Source organism: Artibeus jamaicensis, unplaced genomic scaffold, assembly GCF_021234435.1.
Source record: "Artibeus jamaicensis isolate MK-2021 breed Jamaican fruit bat unplaced genomic scaffold, CSHL_Jam_final contig_781, whole genome shotgun sequence".
Lineage (NCBI taxonomy): Eukaryota > Metazoa > Chordata > Mammalia > Chiroptera > Phyllostomidae > Artibeus > Artibeus jamaicensis.
Window position 1 is genome coordinate 5,505,871 of NW_026521968.1, and position 21,361 is coordinate 5,527,231.

The 21,361-nt window shown below is 49.5% G+C and overlaps 1 protein-coding gene across 2 annotated transcripts in view; it reads left to right on the plus strand.

Annotated features, from left to right (window-relative positions):
- Positions 1-941: 941 nt before the first annotated feature.
- GAS7 (growth arrest specific 7) overlaps positions 942-21,361 on the plus strand; it is a 208,885-nt gene continuing 188,465 nt past the window's right edge. Inside the window, exon 1 of one of the 2 annotated variants that reach the window (XM_037155061.2) lies at positions 942-1,561. In XM_037155061.2, coding sequence (XP_037010956.1) covers positions 1,379-1,561 — 183 coding nt within the window. In that variant the 5' untranslated portion in view covers positions 942-1,378. The remainder of the gene's footprint in view (positions 1,562-21,361) is intronic. The other variant, XM_053672675.1, reaches the window with a different exon arrangement.

Here is a 21,361-nt window from a genome sequence, read left to right on the forward strand (position 1 = left end):
AAAGACTGGGGTTGGGGGCAGGGAGATGGGGATCGTGGAGTGGCTGTGATGCACAGAGTGAGAAATCTCTATTTAATTTAATAGGCAAAGGGAGCCATGGAAGACTATTGAGTAAGATGTAAGGGTAGGCAGTTAGAAGTATACAGAGAAGTGCAACTATTTAATGTAGTTTAGAAAATGGACTTTTTTCTATGAAGTAGGCAATGAAGTTTTCTTTTACTTCTATACCCTCAGCCTAAGATCAACTTCCTTCAGCACCATGGTCCACTGGTCCCCGGAGAGCTGACACTTGTCCAAATGATCTTCATAGGTATTTGGAGCGTTGCATAAAAAATAGCAGCCTGAATGTTTGTTGACTGAGTAAATGAATGTGGCCCATCTGGGTATCAGGAGAATTGGTACTTTTTGCCAGCCCCTTTGCATGTAAAACGGTGGGGGCTGAGCCTCTCATCTTTCTCCTTTCCTTAATTTATCCTCATGGGGCTGATTCGAACTCTAATGCCGTCACCTCCCCCGTGGGTAGTGCCTTCTTGTAACGCCCTGCCACCCGGCTACCCAGCTTCCCGGCTTCAGGCGCCAGGCTTCAAACCTGTCTTTCACCCATTGTTCAGTTTCCGGCGAGTCAAGTTCAACCTTAGGTTCAACCACTACAGTGACGGTCACAAACACATTCCCCTACAGGTACCTTGGAGGGGGCGCCTACTCCTACTACACAGGCACAAAAGGGCGTTTCTATTCCAGCGGCCCCTAGTGTTGGGGGTGTGAATGGGGAGACACCTCCCCACTGACCTGCCCCTAAGGCAAGCGAGCGCCCAGCCCTCAGCAGGCGTGGCCGCTGTGGTCCAGCCTCCGCCCCGCCCCCGTCGCCGCTGAGAGAGCCTGGGCTCGGCCACCTAGCCGCCACCCCCCTCTCCACAAACGTCGGGCCACTCCCTTGCTGCGGAGCCCCGCCGAGGGTGATGCTCAGGATCCCACTTCTCCCCAGAGCTGCGCATTTCCGCGTGCTTAGGCGGCTCCAGATCCGGCCGGCCCTCGCGGCAGGAGCCCGCGTTCCGCGTCCACGAGAAGTTGTCTCCGGAGCCCGCGGCGCCTCGGTCTCCTCCCCCCTGAGCCCCGCCCCCCCGCCCGGAGCTGGGATCTGCAAGCTGCCCGGCCCGGGGGCGTCGCCGCTCGCGCTTCGAAACCAGCGAGTATCTGCTTCCCTGCGCGGAGCGCGCGTTCCCCGCCTGGCTGGGGACCCCCGCGCACCCTCGAGACGGCGCGCGCCCAGAGCGCGGGAGCCCGGAGCACTGGGCGCCTGGGACCCCGGGGAGCCACTGCCCAGCCTGCGGGACTCGGCAGGGATGCAGGCTGCTCTGTGAGTCCGGGCGCCAAGGCCATGTCCGGGTCCCGCTGCCGGACCCTGTACCCCTTCTCTGGGGAGCGGCACAGCCAGGGGCTGCGCTTTGCTGCGGGCGAGCTGATCACCCTGCTGCAGGTCCCGGACGGCGGCTGGTGGGAAGGCGAGAAAGAGGACGGGCTCCGCGGCTGGTTCCCAGCGAGCTACGTGCAGTTGCTGGAGGTAAGGGGAGAGGGCCGTGGTCTGGGAGGTCCTGGACTCCGGTCCTCGGCGCGCTCTCAGACCTGTTGCGGGCACCGGGGATTCCGGAGCCGCCCCCGTCGGACCTGCGCCCCCGGGGCAGCCGCTCCTCACCAGACCCGTAGTTCCGCGCTCCTGGGGGCGGCGAAGGCGCTGGCGTCCCTTGGGGCGTGTGCAGCGCGGGGAATCGCCCCCCTCAGCGCCCCCCCACCCCGCCGCCCCCCATGCCGGGCCTCTGGGCAGATCGTGGCGCCCTGAGGAAACGAGAACTTGTTGCCTGTGAGTTCTGGAGCGGACCGTAGCGTTCCCGGCAGGGGTAGGGGCTGGCGAAGGGCTTCTGAGTCCAGTGGTCTACTGGAGACCCACCGAGGATCCGGAATCGAAAAAGTGGCACCGCAGCCCCGTGTCTCCACCCCGAGGCCCGGAGCCTACCGACCCATGGACGGTCTTGCTGCCCAGGGTCAGTCCGCCTGGCTGTCTCGGGGCCGCCCACTTACTGGTCAGCTGAGCCTGGCTGGCTGCCAGCCCGAGCCCCGTCAGCAAGCTTGACTCAGGGGTGCCACAGCCCCCAGCCAGCGCCCCCTCGGCTTTAGAACCTGCGAGTAGCTTGTCGCTGGGGTTCTGGCCTGGCCCCAGGGCTACAGGGGACCTGTTGAGCCAAGTCCACTGGCAGTTTATTGCTTGAGCGACCGTTGGTAGGCTTCTCTGTCCTCTAATCGCTGAGCTCTTGGTCACAGCCTAAGTAGGACCCGAAGTTTCTAAAGCCCTGGAGGCGGGAGGTTGGTAATGGTGACCTTACAGGACTTCTCCTTTAGTAAAAGGCTGCCTGACCCTAGGAGTGTTGTAAAGATTAAATGAGCGGTTACTGCAATTGAGACGCATAGGGAACCGTTCTGGTAAAACGTTGCCCAAATCATGGAAACTGAATTTATTTATAATTTAAAACCCTGACCTACTTCACAAAAATCAGAGTAGCAAATTTTGACTGAAAATGCTTCGTGCAACTCAAGAGAAAGAAGAGAAGGAAAGGAAAAGAAAGGAATGAAAAGAAAAAAAGAAAGAGGTGAAATTCAAAGTATCCTGTGGAAACATTATCAAACATGGAGCCTGGCTGCCTAGAGGTACATTATGTTTCTTTCAGGTCCTGAGGAAAACAACAGAATCGCTCCTAAATGAATCCTGTACTAGTATCTGAAGTTGAGGCTAGAAGTCGCTTTCATGGGCTGCCCGCAGAATGTTCCCTAACCTTCTTAGCTCCCTATTTGGAGAACCTGTGAGTCTGGGGGAGGCTCAGGTGTGTTCCTCTCAGCTTTCCCTTTTCCGAGATTCACATGTGAAAGAAAGCAAGTGCATTCCTTCCTACGAAGACCTGGAGCCCCCTTTTTTCTAGCTCAGAAGCCGTGAGGAAGGCTCCTATTTAAGAGTTCCTCTGCTGGCCACAGTTTTTCAGGAAATACAGAGATGGAAATAGGGCTGTTGGATGTCTGTCTGGTGAGGAGCATCCCTGGCTGGACGCAGCCAGTTCTGTTTGGGGCTGGGGCGAGGCCGGTGGGTTCGTAGACTCTGTTAGTAAGAGTGGAGTGCCTCTGCATTTCTTAGTGGGGGAAAAGGAAGGCAGACACAACCCAGGGGACCAGCTGAATGATCGGCTGGGACAGTCGTGGGTGTGCCATGGCTTACACATACTTAGGAAATCTCTGGTGCCTAAGGGACCTTCTCAGACAACTCCCACCTGGTGACCTGTGGCAGGAGTACCATCTGTGTGAGCAGCCCTGTAGAGCAGTCCTTTCATTTGTTGAGTACCTACTAGGTGCTAGGCATGGTACACACATTGTCACCAGTTCCCCTGGCAGCTCTGTAACGGGGTGGGCCCCATGCCCATTTTACAGGTAAGCAAACTGCATAGGAGAGAGGTGAAGGAAATTGCCCAAGGAGTAATGCTTGCATAGTTGCTTAGCAGCTCAGATGGCTTGGTGGTACTCTCTGTGCCCGTGTTTCTTTCAAACATGATAGCCTGGGCTCAGTTGTGTGGAAAGGCCAGTGAGAGAAGGTGTGGATCCACGAAGGAAAGGGCGAGTGCAGCCCTTGAGGTCAGCATGGGGAGGCTGAAACACTGGGGTAAAAGGAGGGCAGCCGCCCTTTCCTACCTAGAGCATCTCCCTCACTAACCCTGGAGTTTGTTTTCATTCAGAGCCACCTGGTTTGCCCATAGGTGAGGACGGGCGCAGGCTGTGCTCTGAGCCCTGGCACTTTTCAGGGCCAAAGCTGATGCTGTTTTGACAGATAGGATTGTAGATCAGGCCCCGAGTGTCAGTGAACCTCATCCATGAGCAGACTGGACTTCAGGGCTGAGGCCTGGGCAGGGATGGGTTGAGTTCTCAAAGACAGACTCACTTAGTGGGGAATGCAGAGCTCTCAAAGGAGTCGTTGGTGGTGGGCTGGCCAGCAAGTGGGAACGTGAGTCTGGAGGAACACTAGCCAGGTGTTTGTCGAGGCTGAGAGTTAGTGCAGAGACCAGGGAGCCAGAGAAGGAGTCCGTTGATCCTGAAAGTGGTGAACCTTGTGGGATGCTTGCCAAAGGGGCAGCTGGCATGGAGATTGCTGGGGACATGGAGTTCAGAAGGTCAGGGGAGCTGTTGGGGACAGTAAAACAGAGAAAATGGACACCACCAGCCTCCTGGGGGAGGAGGGCATGGTGGGGGCACGGCTGAGAATGTCACCTCCACCCCAGTGTTCTTTTTTCGTTCTGGTGAAAGAGTGATAGCAGGAAACTCTGGCAGATGGAAGGCGGGGCAAGGGCTTGAGAGCTGCATGTGCAAGACGGACACTCCCCATGGATTCCTTCCTCGTTCACATGGGAAGAAAGGAGAACCGAGAGCCCAAGCTTTGCAGGGAGCATAGCCCATGAAGGGGAGTTGGGAGGTAACTTTGAAGAGGCAGACAGATCTGCCCTGGGGAGGGGCCAGTGTGGTGGATTCTGATCCTGGTTACTGGGGAAATCTCTTTGGCCAAGACTCCAAGGGAATGGGGCAGCCTCCAGGAAAACCTCTGCCTGAGCAGAGAAGTGTGGAGGGCCCTGGTGGGACTAAGGACCGGCCCCAAGGATCTTTGGGGGTGGGCAGCCTTCCGGGGGCTGCCAGGGGGAAGAAGTCAGCTCCTCCCAGGAAAGGAAGGATGCCTATAGATAAGACCCATAGCTGCTGCCTATGAGCTATCAAGGCCCTTAGATAAAAGCAGCCAGAAAAATCTTTCTTAAGGATCACCTCAACCATGAACAGGGAGAGGGGCTGAGAACTCTTCTGACATTTGAGCGACATGATTGAGGAGGACCTGGGATGAAGGCGACCCGAGATGGGGCTGGAGTCTGTGGAAGCGCATTCTGTGGGCTCCAAGCCATTCTTGAGGTCACCTGCACAGAGTTGGAGGCCCAGTAGGGGAAGAGATTTCCACTAGACTTCTGGGATACATGCAGGCTAAAAGTTGCAAAGGTAGATGGAGCGTGAAGCCCAGATCTCCATCCCCTGGGAAGAGCTGGAGGGTTAGACCTGGTCCAACAGCCAGACCGATCCAGTAGCTGGAGGGCCTAGTCCTGGCCCAGGAATTCCTGGTGGCCTGATCTTCCCTCAAATGGAGAGAAGAAATCAGGGACCTGCAAGATACTGGGAGACATCTAGAAAAACTCCCAGAACTTTTGGGAAAGAATTCTGGAGGTCAATAAGATTGGAATGCAAATACAAGAGCTTTCCTTAACCTGTGGGCTAGTCTTAGAATCCACGATCTGGCTGGAAGGTCAGAGGTACTAGCAGAATACAATGCTGTCTGCCTGTGGAACTAGGTGGTTGAGAGAGTCATTCTTGAACTTGGTCTCCTTCTGTCTACCTCCTGTTCTCCCATTTTGGGTTCCTGTGGTTATGCTATAGGAGTTTCTAAGGTGTGGCTGTGGGAGAGAGATGTGGAGCTGGGGGAGGGGCTGTGTTATAGATAATTAAGGAATGATGTTTTATCTATTGCTATGTAACAAGCCACCCCAAAACTTAGGGTCTCAAAACAAGCATTTGTTATTGTACATTTCTGCGGGCTGACAGGATTCAGTTGGGTGGTTCTGCTGGTCTCTCTTGGCGTCTCCCATGCATTTGTAGGCAGGTGGCACCTGGAGCTGGAGTTCTGGAGGCTCACGACTGGGCTGGCCCCTCCAATATGGTGCCTGGGTATCCTTCATGTGGCCTTTCCCTCCCCGTGGTCCTCAGCCTCCAGGGCCTTTCCACGCCACCTTCTCTTCAGCAGGGGGCTTGAAGTTTTTACATGGTAGTTGGCTTCCAAGAACATGAAAGTCCAAATTGTCAGGCCTTTTTTTTTTTTATGTTTATTGATTCGAGAGAGAGAGAGAGAGAAACACTGATGTGAAAGAGAGACATTGGTTGCCTCCTATCCATGTCCTAACAGGGAATCGGACCCAAACCCCAGGGATGTGCGCTGACCAGGAATCGAACCCCCAGCCTTTTGGTTTACGAGGTGATGCTCCAACCAACTGAGCTACACTGGCCAGGGCTGTCAGGCTTTCTTGAGGCTTAGGCTCCAGCCTGGCACGTCACTTCTGGCACATTCTATTGGTAAAGTGAGTCACAGGACCCGTCCAGTTTCAGTGTTGTGGAGAGGCGCACACAGGTGTGGATGCAGGGAGACCAGGGAGGGCCATTTTGCAGACTAGCTCCCTCAGAAGTGGAGGGGGACACACCCAGGACAGACGATCTTACAGGGGAAGCAGTGCCAGGCCAGTCAGAAGGCAAAGCCTCCAGAGTGGGGTAAAAGGCAGGAGACTTGGCTGTCTGCTAGGAAATTCTCATTGCCATCCTAGGAGGATTTTTTAAAAAAATTTCAAGATGCCAGGGATTGCTTTATAAAGGCCACACAATAAATGGTGCAGCTGAATTTGCAACTAGATTTTCCTGTCCCAAAAGTCTGGGTCAGTCCACTGGCTCATTGCATACCAGTCCTGTATTTTCAGGTCAGAGCTATTGGTGCTGGTTATTAATAGACACAGTGTATCTGAGCTACCAGACATCTGGTAGATGCTTGCTATGTTACACAAATTGATTTTAATACAGGGCCTTTCTTTCTGTAATGTACAGATTTCCTCAAATGGGTGTGGCATTGTCCCTCATGCCCATCACTTTTAAGGCGGTCATCAGCTTTGTTCACAAAAGGTGTGGTTAGGGCTGGTGGCTTGTGGAGCATGTAATTGTGACCTAAAAGACCAAGATGCTGCTTTCAGTGACTTCTCTAAGTCATCCTGCCCTTTGATTTGGGGTGCTGTGGCCCTCATTTGTAGCTCCTGCCTTTTGCAAATCTACTTTTGGCCCACCCTCCAGCCCGTCTCTGCTCTGAGGGAGCCTTTCCCTCTTTGCTGCTGTGTACTGGTCTGGTCAGGTGGCCTCGCCCCAGGACTTCAAAGCAGTGGGCTGGACTTACAGATTGTATGGGTGGGGCATCTGCACAAAAGTTCCCTTAGCAACAAGTCGGCAGGAATCTCTGACATCTGTTCCCTGCCACATGAATCCCTGCCCTCCATTACTACCTAGAAACATGAATGAGATGCTGACCTCCTTGTACTCTGCTCAGCCTGAAAAAGCCCAGCTTTTATCTGATGGCCCGATTGACTTTATGTGCATGGGTACTGGGGAGAGAAAATGTTTGGTAAGCCAGGAAGCCCTGTTCTCGTGTCCATGTGAGCTGGTGGGGTCTTTATCAGTCCACTCCAGGGGACACTGTTCTCCCAGTTGCTCTCTTATTACTCACAACATCAAGGTGGCACATGACAAGCTTTCTAATAGGATGTATTAGTATCTCTCCCTGTGATGGCAGGGCTCCTGGGGCTGTGTGTGTCTCTGTGGAGAGAAGTAGGGATGGCGGCCAGCAGGTGGGTCTTACCTGCCCTTTGGTGGACTAGAGCATAGGGTGACACTGTGGAGGTTTATTGTGACAGGTGTATGAACTGTGTGAGGCTTCTGCAGGGCAGGGACACATAAGAGGACTCACCCACTTGTGTTCCCTGTCTACCATCAGATAGAGGCTTTTTTTTTTTAAGGTAAACTGTCTGGTCCACTGTCTTGGCCTCACTTCTTGAGCTGGGGTCCAGTCTTGGTCCCTGGGCACTCAGATTTCACAGGCCCAAACGCAGCTCAGCCTCTCTCCTGTCTTCACTGCCTTCTACCCCCGCCCTCCACCCTGGAGTGAATGTCACCACTGCCCATGTCTGTCCACCACACCACAGGACACTGCCCCTCCTCCCTCTTCCCTTTGTCGCCTGTTCATTAGGTTAGCAAGCCTCGTCTGTCCTCCCTCAGAAACATTTTTCAAAGCCTTCTCCTTTTTAAAGATTTTATTTATTGACTTTTAGAGAGAGGGGAAAGGAGGTAGGAAGAGGGAGAGAAACATCAACCAGTTGCCTTTCATACGCTCCCTGACTGGACATCGAACTAGCGACCTTTTGCTTTGAGAGATGATGCCCAACCCACCGAGCCACATTGGTTAGGACAAAGCCTTCTCCTTAACTTGTGTTGGCAAACTGTTTCTGTAAAAGGCCAGGAAACACTTCAGACTTTGTGAGCCAAGAGGCAAGACTGAGTTATAGCCACGTCACTGTGACTTACAGTGTGCCAGAGGCAGTGAGAAGCCGAGAGTGGGCATATGGTCCCTGTCATGGCTCCTCAGCTCTGCCCTGGGAGTCGAAAGCAGCCACGGATGAGCCCCAAATTAACGGGAGTGGTTGTGTTCCAATAAAACTTTATTTATAGACACTGATATTTGTATTAATTTTCATGTGCCATGAACTACTGCTCTTCTTTTGCTTGTTTTCAACCATTTAAAGATGTCAAAGCCATTCCTAGCTTATGGGCTGTGTGCAGTTTGCCATTCCCTGTTCGAAAGTTGATTTTTCATCATTCAGCAGTCCCTAATTGAGTGTCTATGATGGGCTGGAGGTGCAGCCATGAAAGATGCAGAAAAGAAGCTTACCTTTTAGTTGGGGAGGTGCTAAACTAACAAGAACACATAAAACAAAATAATTTCCAGGCAGTATGGGACCAACAAAACAGGGTGCTGTGATAGAGCGGGAGGAGTGGGGCGATGTGGAGAAGGCGTCTCTGAGGAGATGGTGGTATTGGAGCAGAGACCTGAGCAGGGCACTGGCGCCAGCCGTGTGCATGTCTGGGGAGAAATAATTTCAGGCAGAAGGCACTACAGATGCAAATAACCCTGAGGAGGGGAGTATATTTGATATACTTGAGAGAACCGAATATTCTGAAATGGTTAGAGAGTAGTTAAAAAGGGCAACAGCATTTGGGATGGGACAGAGAGGGAGGGAGTTAAGTTGGATAGTCTCCCTCTACCCCCCAACATACGTAACTTTTTCTATAAGAATTTAATTTATATTTTGAGTCCTTACTCTGCATGAGGGAAGAAATATCCTGTCAAATAACTTGGTATTTTTTTGCCCTTTCCCCAGGTTTGCATTTATGTTCCAGGGTACTTCACTAAAAACATCATCCCAAGGGCCCAGATGCTCCTCAATGTCATTGGGCATCTGCTGAACTGCCCTGCCCCTGTGTGTGTTCCTCTTGTCTGCCCATGTAATTGTCGAAGACAGTCTCCTGTCTGCAGGAGACACCTCCATCTGGAGCTCTCTCCTCTCCTTGTGAGCCATTTTTGGGAGGACAAGTAAGTGTTCTCTGACATGAAGGCTTCTCCACCCCCACTGGTGTGCTGGTAGATGTCGACCAACCAGGCCCGGGGGGTGAAGGGCTGAGGGTGGAGAGAGGGAAGTCCCAGTTTGTAGCTTTTGCGATTTTCAGGGGTGTAAATACTCCCAAACATGATTCAAGCCACTAATGGCTCTTTTAATTGAATATATTTGTCATATATATATTCACTTGGATAAAGTTAACATGTTAATTTGATGCACTTATATATTGTAAATGATTGCCATTGCAGCAATATTTGGCACCTCTATTACATTACATAATGACCCTTTTTCATAGTGGTTGGTAGATAGTTTTCTAAGTGAAGCAAAAGCCTGTGGTTCGATCGAAGTGTGGAAAAGTGACTTGAAGAGGAAGGGAAGCCAGGAGACCAGTCAGGAAGCTTGGAACGTGCTGGTGGATGTGAGATAGTGAGAAGCGGATGAATTTGAAATGGATTTGCATGTCCAGTCAAAAGGACTTGCTGATGGATGGAGGGGGTGGTCAGAAAGGGGCTGCACCTCTCGAAGATCAGTTGTGATGATACAGTCTTTCCTATTGGATTTTTCTCATTTGTAAATCATTCACTGTGCCACCCAAGATCTCCTTCTTAAAAAAGTGACATAAAAAGCAATAAAAATTGAAGGAAAAGTCAGTATCTTTAATGCAGAAAATGCTTTTACAAGTTATTTTAAAAACAAAAACAAAGGACCACATCAGTATAGGAATGGGCAAAGAATTTGGATAGACACTTTATAATAAAAGATATACAAAGTCATCAGCATATTCAGTTTCACTAATAATCAGAGAATTGCAAATTTTTAAAAAACAGACCTTTAATGAAACCTGTCCAAGAAAAAAAAAGAATATTGGCAAGGGTATAGGAAAATTGTCATATACTCCCTCAAGGGTAATTTGGAAGTATACCTTAAAAACCTCAACAACATACATTCTACTTCCAGAAGTTTGGACTCAGGAGGCATCAGATGAGCTGTGAGCAGCAGGATGCCCACTGCAGCCTTTTCCCAGAATGCAAAGTGGCTAAAATGAGGTTCACCTGTGCTCAGCACCCGGCTAGGCAGACGGAAGGGGCTCAGTCACTATAATGAAGCTGAACTGAAAAACTCCCCCAAAACTTTTGGTTAATGATGCTAAGGGATTGTAAAGAGTTAGCATAGTTAGACTTAACCCATGACAAGGCAAAAAAAGATGGTGTGTCCAGGAATGAATTGCCTTTTAAAAGCAGGGACTGTGTGTACCATGCATTCTGTAAGTATCCTTTTGTGGAAAGAACAGGTTGAAGAAATTCTTGCTGGCCCGGGGCCACGTTCTTTTGAATATCTTCAGTAACAGCAAATCTTTGTCTTTCGAGGGGTGGATATGATTTTTTGGAAACAGCCACAGTTCATTTGGAGCCAAGTCTGGTGTGTCTGTAATGTGACTGTCACTGTGTCTATCACTGTGTTGCAAAAAGAAGTTAAAGCAGCTTACCAAAAAGCATGCGGTACAATAAGATAAAAGCAAATATGTGAAGAAATCTGGGGAAAGGAGAAAATAAGATGACCGTGGGAGTGAAGTCTGAAGAGTGAAGAGACTACTTTAGTTAAATAATGCTGTTTAGGGTTTAAAAGGTCCTATCCTCAAGTAATGTTATGTTTGAGTAGTTCTCAGTGGGAAATAACAGAAATGTTCTGAAAACAGCAGCATTGTGCACTTATGCACTGTATCAGTCAGGGTGGGTTAGGATTTGCTGTCATGACAAATCCCTAATCTCAGTGGTTAAAACACTATAGTTTTGCTTCGTCCTCATGCTGCAAGCCTGCTGCAAGTTGGTTTAGGGATCTAAGACCTTCTGGGTTCCAGGATAATGGAGCAGCCACCATCTGGGATCTTGCTGGTTGATTGTGTTAAAACAGCATCTGGCTTTTAAAGCTTCTTCCCGGAAGTCACACATGACATTTGTGCTTATATTTTACTGGCTGAAGTGCAGCTACACCTCACTTTAAATGGGTGGGGAAATGCAACCCTGGTGTGCCCAGAAGGAGAAAAGGAGCAAGCCGAATCCCTGTGGACAGCTCTGCTGACCACCATGTGTGCACTGGCACCAGCGATGCCCCAGTTCTGCTCCTTTCAGTCCCAGCGGTTTACCGGAATGGTTCTGTGTACGTACACAATTGCAGGTCACTGCTCAGTGCTTCTAGAACAGGGGTGTCAAACTCATTGTCACCGGGGGCCACATCAGCCTTGCTGTTGCCTTCAAAGGGCCAAATGTAATCTTAGGACTGTATAAATTTTAGGACTGTATAACTACTCCTAAACTAGGGTCAAGGAGCTCAGGTCCACCACCAAGTAGAAACAAGGTGCCAGGCCAGATAAAACAAGGTGGAGGGCTCGATGCGGCCCACAGGCCTTGTGTTCTCCACCTGCGTTCTAGAGAAAGGCTTCTCAAAGTTAATTTGATGGATCTCGTTGGGTGCAGATTCTGACTAGAATGAGGCCTGAGATCCTGCATGTTTGACAAACTTCTGCTGTCACAAAGACTTAAAGCCACAGTGCCAGCCTCAGCAGGTGCCCTCAGCAGGCGCCCTCAGCTCCTGAGAGCCAGGATGAGCTCATGGTTCCCTCAGGTCAGCTCTCCCCTCACCAAGCTGTCCTGGAGTCTACATTCTGCTGGGCACACTGGCAGGTAGTTGGCCTGTACTTGGCCTGTCCCCAGACTTTTTCTTCATGATAAATACATCTGTCACAACCTTTGATTCCACAAAAACAAGTATTTATATTTGAACACAGTAGGTACTGTGTGCCCTGCTCCCTGAAGGGCTCAGTGGATACAACCAAGACATGGAGCTGAGGTTAAGCAGCTCTTGGGGGAGCCCTTGGGGATGTGCTGTGCCTTCCAGGGTGACTCTGGCAGGTGACCTCCCTTAAAAGACTTAAGTTTCATGCTTGTTTTGTTGGAATCAAAGTCCTCCCAGACATTTAGCGTTCATTGTTTTTTCTCAGATCCCTTAATTCCTTCTGATTTGCTTGTCAGATACACTGACGGCTCCAGGATTAGTTAACAGAAAACTAAGTTATAAAAACTCTGTAGAGATGATACTTTAAAAATTTTACACAAATGAGTCCTTGTCCTAATTTAGTCAGGACAAAGGATCTTTATTTTGGCAGTGGCTCCTGGAAGAGCATCATTGTCTTTGAATCGTAAAATAATTTAGAAACAGAAACAGGAACTTTGAGTCTGCTGTTCTCACTGAGCAAGTGTTTTATCGATAAATAGCTCCAAGCCTTTGTTGTGCTTCAGTGAAAAATAAAACAGTGTTGCGTTTTTGTTAACCAAAGACAACACAAAATCTAGTCTGCTAACTCTAAAGAAGGTTTCGAATACCTGGGGCCTGTCTTCTGGTGTGGGCACATAGTATGTACCCAAACAACATTAACGCAGGGCATTGCCCCTGGCGCTTCTCAGGCACATCACAGGGAGCTCTTGTTAAAATGCAGATCCTGACCCAGGAGGTCTGGGTGAGACCTGAGACTTGCGTTACTGACTGGTCCCATGCAATGCTCAGGCTGCTGGTCTGGAGGCACAGTTTGAGTGCCCCGAGGAGTTGTTAAGTTTGCAGTCTTGAACTTAGATTGGATTTAGTTTGTTTTGTCTTTTTCTTTTTTTAAGCAGGTTATATGAGGCTATGCAGGGTCATGGAGAGAGTACAGGCTTTGGAATTAGACTTCTCTTTGAGTCTATGTAATGTGAGGACAGAGATATGGAGGTGGTAAAAAGGCAGGTCTGCGAGAATGGCATCCTGTATTCCTATTTGCCTGGAGTGGTCCCTTGATGAAGGTTGGAGGAGGGGCTCAGGAATGCTTTCCTGGGACCGGGACCAGGCTATGGAGGAAGAAAGGCTGGGGACCCAGTGGTGAGTGGCATGAGCGTGGCAAGCCCTAGGGCTTGACTGCAGTGTGGACGTGATGGCATAGAGAGAGCCAGATGGACTTGCTATATACCGAAGGTGTTAAGAAGAACATGCGGTGGGAACCTGGCCTCCACATCACTTCCAAGGGGGTGCTGGATGCCTCATGTGGTTTGGTTGGTAGGCTAGAAGGTGAGTCCCTAAAGGTAATCCCAGTGTGCACTGATCAGAGCATATTCAAGGGCAGGGCAGAACCTCTCCCCATGGGGGCTGCAGAGTGCAGGGCAAGAGTGGCAGCTCTGGGTTCAAATCCTACCTCAGCCCTGCTGCCTGTGAAATGCTGGGCAAGTTATAGAATCTTTGCAAGTTGTTTAGGGCTCCGGTGAGGGTAGCGGGCACCTTGTGTCTACTTTGTCAATGGAGTATACATCCCATATGTTCTGGGGGTCATGCCATATTGAATACCGAGAGCTGCCAATTAACTGGGGTGCTTCTAGGGTGGGAGAAACCTCTTTCCATGAGCCTGTTGAGGTCATGGTACAAGACTGTCTTCTGATCTAGGACACACATCACCTGAACATCTTATTACATGTGGATTCAAGTTCAGGAGGTCTGGGGTTGGCCGGAGAGTCCACATTTCTAACAAGCTCCCAGGAGCTGCTGCTGGTGTTGGACCCACACTTGGAGTAGAAAGGCCGTAGAGCACTTTTGGGGGGTTTTCAGGACACAGATTATATTCGTTAAAGCAGGTAGAGTGGGCCAATTGTGGTTTATTTGGAACTGCTGCCCAGGCCAGGCTAATTAGTCTTAATTGCTTCTTACCTGGGCCTGATGGTTCTCTGGCTGCCTGGATGGTCCCAGAAGAGGCTCTTGTAATGAGGAAAGAAGGCTGTTGAGAGAGGTGAGGCTGCGAAAGGGCTTCAACATTTCTTTTCCTCTTTGCCTCGTCCTAGAGAGAAGGAACGTCTCGTTTCATGGAGCTGGCTGGAAAATCTCTTGATTTATTTTGTTTATTTATTTACTTTTATTAAAGTATAGTTGACAGACAATATTATTTTTTCAGGTATACAACATAATGATTCGACATTTATATTTCTTATGATGTGATTACTGCAATAAGTTCAGTAGTCATCTGTCTTTGTACAAGTTATTACAATAATATGGACTTTTTCCCCATGCTGTACATTATACCCATGACTTGTTTTCAGTTATATGCGAAATCTAAAACAAAACAAAACCCCAAAAGAACAAGTGAAACAAAACAGAAACAAACTCATAGAGAATAAACTCATGGTTGCCAGAGGGGGGAGGGGCTGGGGGATGAGTGAAAAAGGTGAAGAGGAGAAAACAGCAAAACCTCCAGGTATATGGAAATGTTGCTCTAATGCTTTTAGAGCTGGACACTGGAAATACTGTTAGCCCCACAAAGCAGGCTTCTGCGCAGACCCTTAGGGACCCCTCGGACCTGCCCTGATCTGGAACTGATCTCCTCTCTTGCTTGGATGACTGACCTGGTCGCTAACGGCAGGGGCCGTCCCTGTTATCCTGTAGTGATGTCCATTCTCCATAGGGACACCACAGTGCTTTTTTCTAGCCAGCTGGATCTCAAAATGCTCCTGTCGAAGACCTTTTGGGAGTTTTCATCCCTTTACCGTGTGATTTGGTAACGAGGCCCTTGACCACCAGGCATCCACCTACATCCCCAGCTGCTATTTTAGCCATTTCTTCACGTGCATGTGTGGCTTCTTCTCCCTGAATTAGCCTTCTTCCCCCATCTGCTCTTTTACTCTCACTCCCTTTTCTTTTTATTTAACAGCTCTATTGAGATATAATGCATATACTGTCAAGGGTGTGCAAATCAGTGCTTTTTTAGCGTATTCATAGAGTTGTGCAACTGATACAAAATGATTGTTTTTAGAACATTTTCATTGCTCCTTACTCCATTTCCCCCCCAACTGCAGGCAATCACTAATTGACTGTCTCTATAGATTGCCTATTTTGGACATTTCATGTGAATGGACTCCTACAATTTGTAGCCTTGTGTATCTGGCTTCTTTCTGTTAGTATGAGATTTTTAACATTCATCCATGTGGTAGCATGTTTCAGTACTTACTCCTTTTTATGGCTGAACAATATTGCATTATATGGATATACCACATTTTATTTATCCATTCATCAGTTGGTGGGTATTTGGGTTGTTTATCATTTTTTACTATTATGAGTCTTACTCCTTGGAACATTTTGTACAAGTGTTGGTGTTGATGTAGATTCTCATTTCATTTAGATGTATACTTAGGAGTAGAATTGCTAGGTCATATGGTGACTCTATGTTTAACAATTTGAGAAACTGCCAGACTGCTTTCCAAAGTGGCTGCATCATTTTACAGTCTCACCAGCAGTGTATGAGGGTTCCAATTTCTCTGTGTCCTTACCAACACTTGTTATGGTCTGTCTTTTTAATTATAGCCATGCTAGTGGACGTGAAGTGTTATCTCACTGCTGTTTGGGTGTGCCCTTCAGAGACGACCTATCGTATTGAGCATCTTTTCACGTCTTTGTCAGTGGGCTGTATATCTTTTTTAGAGAATTGTCTCTTTGGATTTTTTGCCCATTTTAAACTGGGTTACTCATCTTTTTGCCATGGTCTGTCTTCTCTTTTCCTTTTTAGCTAGATTAACTTGTTCTCGTGTCTTGGCTTTGCTGTTCATCTCCTGGGAAGACTGCTGACACAGCTCCCGGCAGCCTTCTGGTCCCCTTTGCACTCACCCCGCTGTACTGGAATCATCTGTTGCCCTCATTGCATTGTTGATTTTTCAAGATCAGGGACTGGGTCTCTGATCTTTGTAGACTCAGCCTGTAGTGCACAGCCAGGGGGAGGCATTCAGTTAAAAAAAAATGAGGGACTCCAGTTCAGTCATTTCATCTGTGGTGCTCATGATACAAGATTCTGGGTTTGCTACCCATGGTAGTTATTTGGTTTCACAAGGGGGAAAATAACAAAAAAATTACGGAATTCCTGTTCCCCACCCAGGCATCTTACACAGACAGTCTATGGGTAATAAGACAGCCTGGGGAAGAGGGTGTGCACTACTCAGAGCACGGCATGCTCACTGTGGGAGCAAATAACCTAGACCACATGAAGTAGGATTGCCACTTTGTGTATCCAGAGCAGTAGGCCATTATTATTTCCTGTTGGAACACAAAACAGGCATTGAGGAAACAGACCGGCCTTGGGACTCTGTGATTACCGGGTCACGGCTGCAACCCTGGAGTGGGAGTGTTCTCAGTTTGCAGGTCAGGCTGGTGGTGTTCAGGAATGCTGTTCAGAGCCAGTCACACCTGGGTTTGCGTGCTGGCTGTAGGAGTCATTGAGCACATTGCATATCTGACCATGGACCTCACTTTCCATATCTTTCAAATGGGGACAATAAGGCCCACTTCAGAGGATAACTGAGAGGTGGAGTTGTCTCCTTTAAGTAAATGAGACCGTGTTGGCGGGGCCCAGTCTGGGCCAGCGGCTGTGGGGTTACAGATCCTTCTGCTTCCTGGAGAGTCACTCTGGGCCTCTTGGTCTCCATTTCTGTCAGTGACCTTGTCTTTCCAGCTCTCATCACTTCAACTCATTTTCCATCTTCTTCCAAGTCCCTTTCTGTCAAGTTTAGTGTCATCACTGAAGATGTGTATGCTCAAGGAAGTCACGGCCCTTCTGTGCATGGGTCTTCAGCTTTGTCACAGTGATTTTAGACCAGAAACTTAAAGCAGAAATTCTTTTGTCGAACCATCTGAACTCCTCTCATCCAGGCCCTCCCTGGGTGTGACCAAGATGAGCATCTTAACTGCAGTTGCTAATTAAGGGGAACCTTATCTCAGAGCATGTGACAGATAAACAGATTTTTGTGCAGAAGATTGCATCTGGAGATATCTCTCTGCCTGTTGGCAGGTTACTGCTCAGAGGGCTGGTCAGCGCCTGCCTCTCATTAGGGATCATGGGACCTGTGGATATCTTCAAGTTGACGTGTTTTGTACTTCTACCCAGCCAGCTTCTGAATTTCTGAGCACCATCGTAGGTTCTTTGGAGGTAGGAGGGTACCAAAGTCCAGTAGTCAGAAACTCCGCTGTGCTCTGCTCCCATCTGCCCTGGCCCTATGATCTGATATCCTACTGTGGTGTGAATCTTCCTAAGGGGTCTGGATTCTGCTCTGGCCAGATGACTAATGCAGGCTAGTTAGGAATTTGGGAACTGAGAGATAGTGCACTGGGGGTTGAGGGTGTTCAGGAGAAGCTCATGAGGCTTGAAGGAGCCCTGTGGTGGGTGTCCCACAGAGATCCTGATCAGCTTCAGGATTTCAGATGGCCTTCCTCTGGCTCACCCAGGAGAAAGCAGCCTGGACGAAAGTGTAGCCAGGCTTCTTCCTCCTCCGTGCAGCCCTCCCAGCATATTTGGCAGGTACGGAGCCGTGCCATTGGGGGGAATGTTTGAGGGGGGTTGGTGAAGGCATTACCAGGCACTCCAGGGGGACAGTAAAGCCAGCTATTGTCTGAGTCCTCTGCTCCTGACTAGGCCCTGGGCTCAAGAAGATAGCTATGCTGGAGCAGGAGAGGTAGTCAGGAGAGTCTGAGCCTGCTCCCAGACCCTCTGGTTGCTGGTGCCACTCTTGGTCTGCCTGGACACAAGAGGGGCTCTCAGGCTGCACATGCCTCTTATGGTTGGTGGGCTGGGCCCTTGATCACTCCCAGCCCTTTTCGGAGTGACTCCAGGGATTCCTCCTGGAAGCCCCAGGACTCCATGGGATAGAGTTTGAAAAGCCAGTATCATGCGACACTAGAGGCTCACATTCCTCTCTGCCTATCAGCATTGCTCCAGAGGGTACCCAACGTGAGTGCCATTCTGGTGCATTTCCTAGTCACTTGCCAGGCAGTGGTTGGGGTGCCTTGTTCCTCTTGGTGGCTGCTCTGCTTTACTATTTGTCTTAGGGAAATGGTTTCCCCAAGAAGCAGTAGAAAGTGTAAATTATGCTTCACGGCAAATCAGCAAGACCATATATATTCAGCTGGAGCTGCAAATCTCTTGCAAATGAGGACTAATGTGAGACCCAGGCAAGTTGGAAAGGGGTACAATACAGACATACAGCTGGCATGATTGATACTCACAGTCCCCCATATTTGGTTTTCTCTTGGTTTATGGGGGAAGGAAGAGCAGCAGCTGTTGGGGGGGGGGTGGGAGGCGGGGGCAGCCTGTACCACTAGTGAGAGGGCCAGAGGGAAGCAGTTTGAAGGTGCTGGACACGGCCCTGGGAATGGACAAATTTTCCATTAACCTGATCCTTATGGATATTTCTTGTATTTCCAACGAGCCAGGAACCCCAAGCTTAGGGCTGGTGTCTCCACTCTCACCCTAAGCTCACATGGCCACCCACAGGGGCCTTGTAGAGTCATCTTTCCCGGCTCCCTATTGCCCTGATGGTCAAGGCGCTCCTTGTTGGGGCCAACAGGGGTCTGCACCAACTGCGCCTGGCCTCCCTCACAGCCTCCTCACCTGTCCTCTCCTGGCCCACACTCTTACACCCTTGTGCCTTGCACAGCCGCTGCCCTGGAGTCCCTTCCTCCTCATGCCTGTGTAGGGAATGATAATCCACATCCAGACCCAGGCCAAGCATGGCCTTTGATCTCTCCCTAGACTGCCTCTGGCTTCCATAAGGTCCTACACTGAGATGGCACAAACCACATTGGACCACAATGACTTGTTTATAGGACAGGCCTCTGAGTTCCTCCAGGGCAGGAAACCTGCTTCATAAATCTCTGTAAATGCCCCGGCTGGCATCTCTGAGGTCTGGCTCAATACAGACTTGATAGCTGGCTGGATGAATGGCTGAATTAAAGAGCATAAAGAGAGAGCTTGCCTTAGAGAATTAGGCACATCTTGCTCTGATTTCAACTTATGGCTTAACCAGCTTTTCTCCAAAGATCGCGAATGGCCTTACCATGAGGTAAAATTTGGGATTACGGAAGCCCAAGGTGTGAAGAGGTGTAGCCAGGTCAGCTCAGAGAGCCACCATCAAAATCAGGCCACTGGGTCCTAGGTAACAAGGCCCTTTGGGCCACAGGACAGGATACTCAAGGTCAAAGATGATCAGGTGTCGCATGGACAGGTGCTCCCTCCCCATCCTGCTTCTCAGTGGGTCTGCTGCAGGGACAGGGTGTAGCTGAAGACTTCATGGACAGCCATAAGGAGCCCTGGGATAGAACTGCAGGACCTCCTACCCCACACACCTCTTAGTTCTCTGACCTTGTTAAAATACATTTTAAATCTTTGACTTTCAGTTTCTTTATCTGTCCAAAAGGAGTGTGACAATCATTCTTTTGCCTCTTAGGTTGACTGGAAGTATTTTCAAGGTAACAGGCCATGTGGGCATGCTTTAGAATTTGGGGACAAGTTGACAACAAGTGCAAGGCCTATATGAGAGGCTGTGTGAGAAGTGGGGGTGAGGCTGGTGCTTGTGGCCTAGCTATCCCACTGTCCCCCCCCCCCCACTGTCCCAGCCACTCAGTCCTATGCTGTAGAGGTCCTTTCCCGGCTGGAGTCTTTGAACTTGCTTCTCAGGCCACCTTCTCCTCCCCTGCTTGGATGATTAAAGAAGTCATTGACATTCTTGGCCCAAATAAGCTTCACCCATTTGTAGTGACAGCTCACTTAGCTTCGTCACGTCCTTGTCCTTCCTTGTGGCTGAGGTACCAGCTCTGTTTAGGTGCTGGGGGTGCAGGTGAGAATGAGCCTGACTGGATGAGACCCCTGAGTCCCCTTGTTCAGAGTTCCATGGAGAACCAGGTAGAGTGACCAGGAAGACATGCTCTGTATGCACTGAGGGACCTAGGAGGCAGGTGGGGTAATGGGCACACTGGGGCGCTGTGCTGGGCTGAGTTGTGTCTCTCTCCAAAATTCCCACACTGAGACCTTAACCCTGAGGTACTGAGGTACTGAGGTACCTCAGAATGTGACTGTATTTGGAGGGATGGTCCTTCAAAAGGCAATTAAGTTAAAATGAGGTTATAGTACTACCCTCATAAGAAGAGATTAGGACATACACAAAGAGGAGACCACATAAAAACAGGGAGGCAGCCAACCACAGTCCAGGGAGAGGCCTCAGAAGAAACCAACCCTGCTGACACCTTGATCTTGGACCTCCAGCCTCCAGGACTGTGAGGAAATAGATTTCTGTTGTTTAACCCTGTTCCCCCACCCCCACCCCCTGACTCCCAGTGATACTTCATCCTGAACTGACTCACACAGGGCCATCAACTTGGATTTGGGCAGCAGACTTCATTAAATAGTTCTTTGCCCAATTGAAACCTTGAAAAAAACAGGGACACTGTGCTTTCTTTCCCTGTTTTCTTCCTTAACCATATTCCTAGTGAGCAAGCATGCTCCATATTGTGTGTCTCCTTCCCTAGAACACGAGCCCCACAAGGGCAGGGTAAGTGTCTGCCATGTCTCCTGCAGACTCCCCAGGACTGAATGTAGGCGAAGGCCCCTACAAGCATTAAACGTGTCTTCTGGATGAATTCCATCTGAAACAATGGCCCGAAGTCAAATTCCTTACTCTGTGTCGAAATCCAGAATTTTTCATGAAAATAGCTGGTTTTCTGCATTCAGGTCTCTGCTCAGAGCTCTCCCTGCGGGGCGACTTGCTATTGTTTCTACAGACTGTGTCCCACATAGCTCACTAATCTCTACCCTGACACCAAATGTGATTAAAATGTGCTAAACATCAGAGAGTAATGTTCATTTATTAGTTTTTATTTACACTTGGTGGATTGAGCCCCAGGTTATATTAAAGTGGGCCATTCCAGCCAGTGACTCTGAACATTGTTACCCTCCAGGGGGTGAGGTCGACTCAGTGAGGCCAGGGATCTGATCGCTGCAGCATCCCTCACATCAAGAACAGTGGCTGGCCCAGAGCTGGGTTCATAGTTGGTGAATGAGTGATTCCGTCAGTGCAAAGGACAGATGAGTAAATGCTGAGCATTTCCCAGTGGGATTGACTGGTCTTTCTATAGGGATGCTAGCCTCACACAGGAAGGTTCCTTCTGCTCTGGTCTGTACCTTCTTTTCCTTTTCAGGCTGCTGGTGGTGTTTCTGT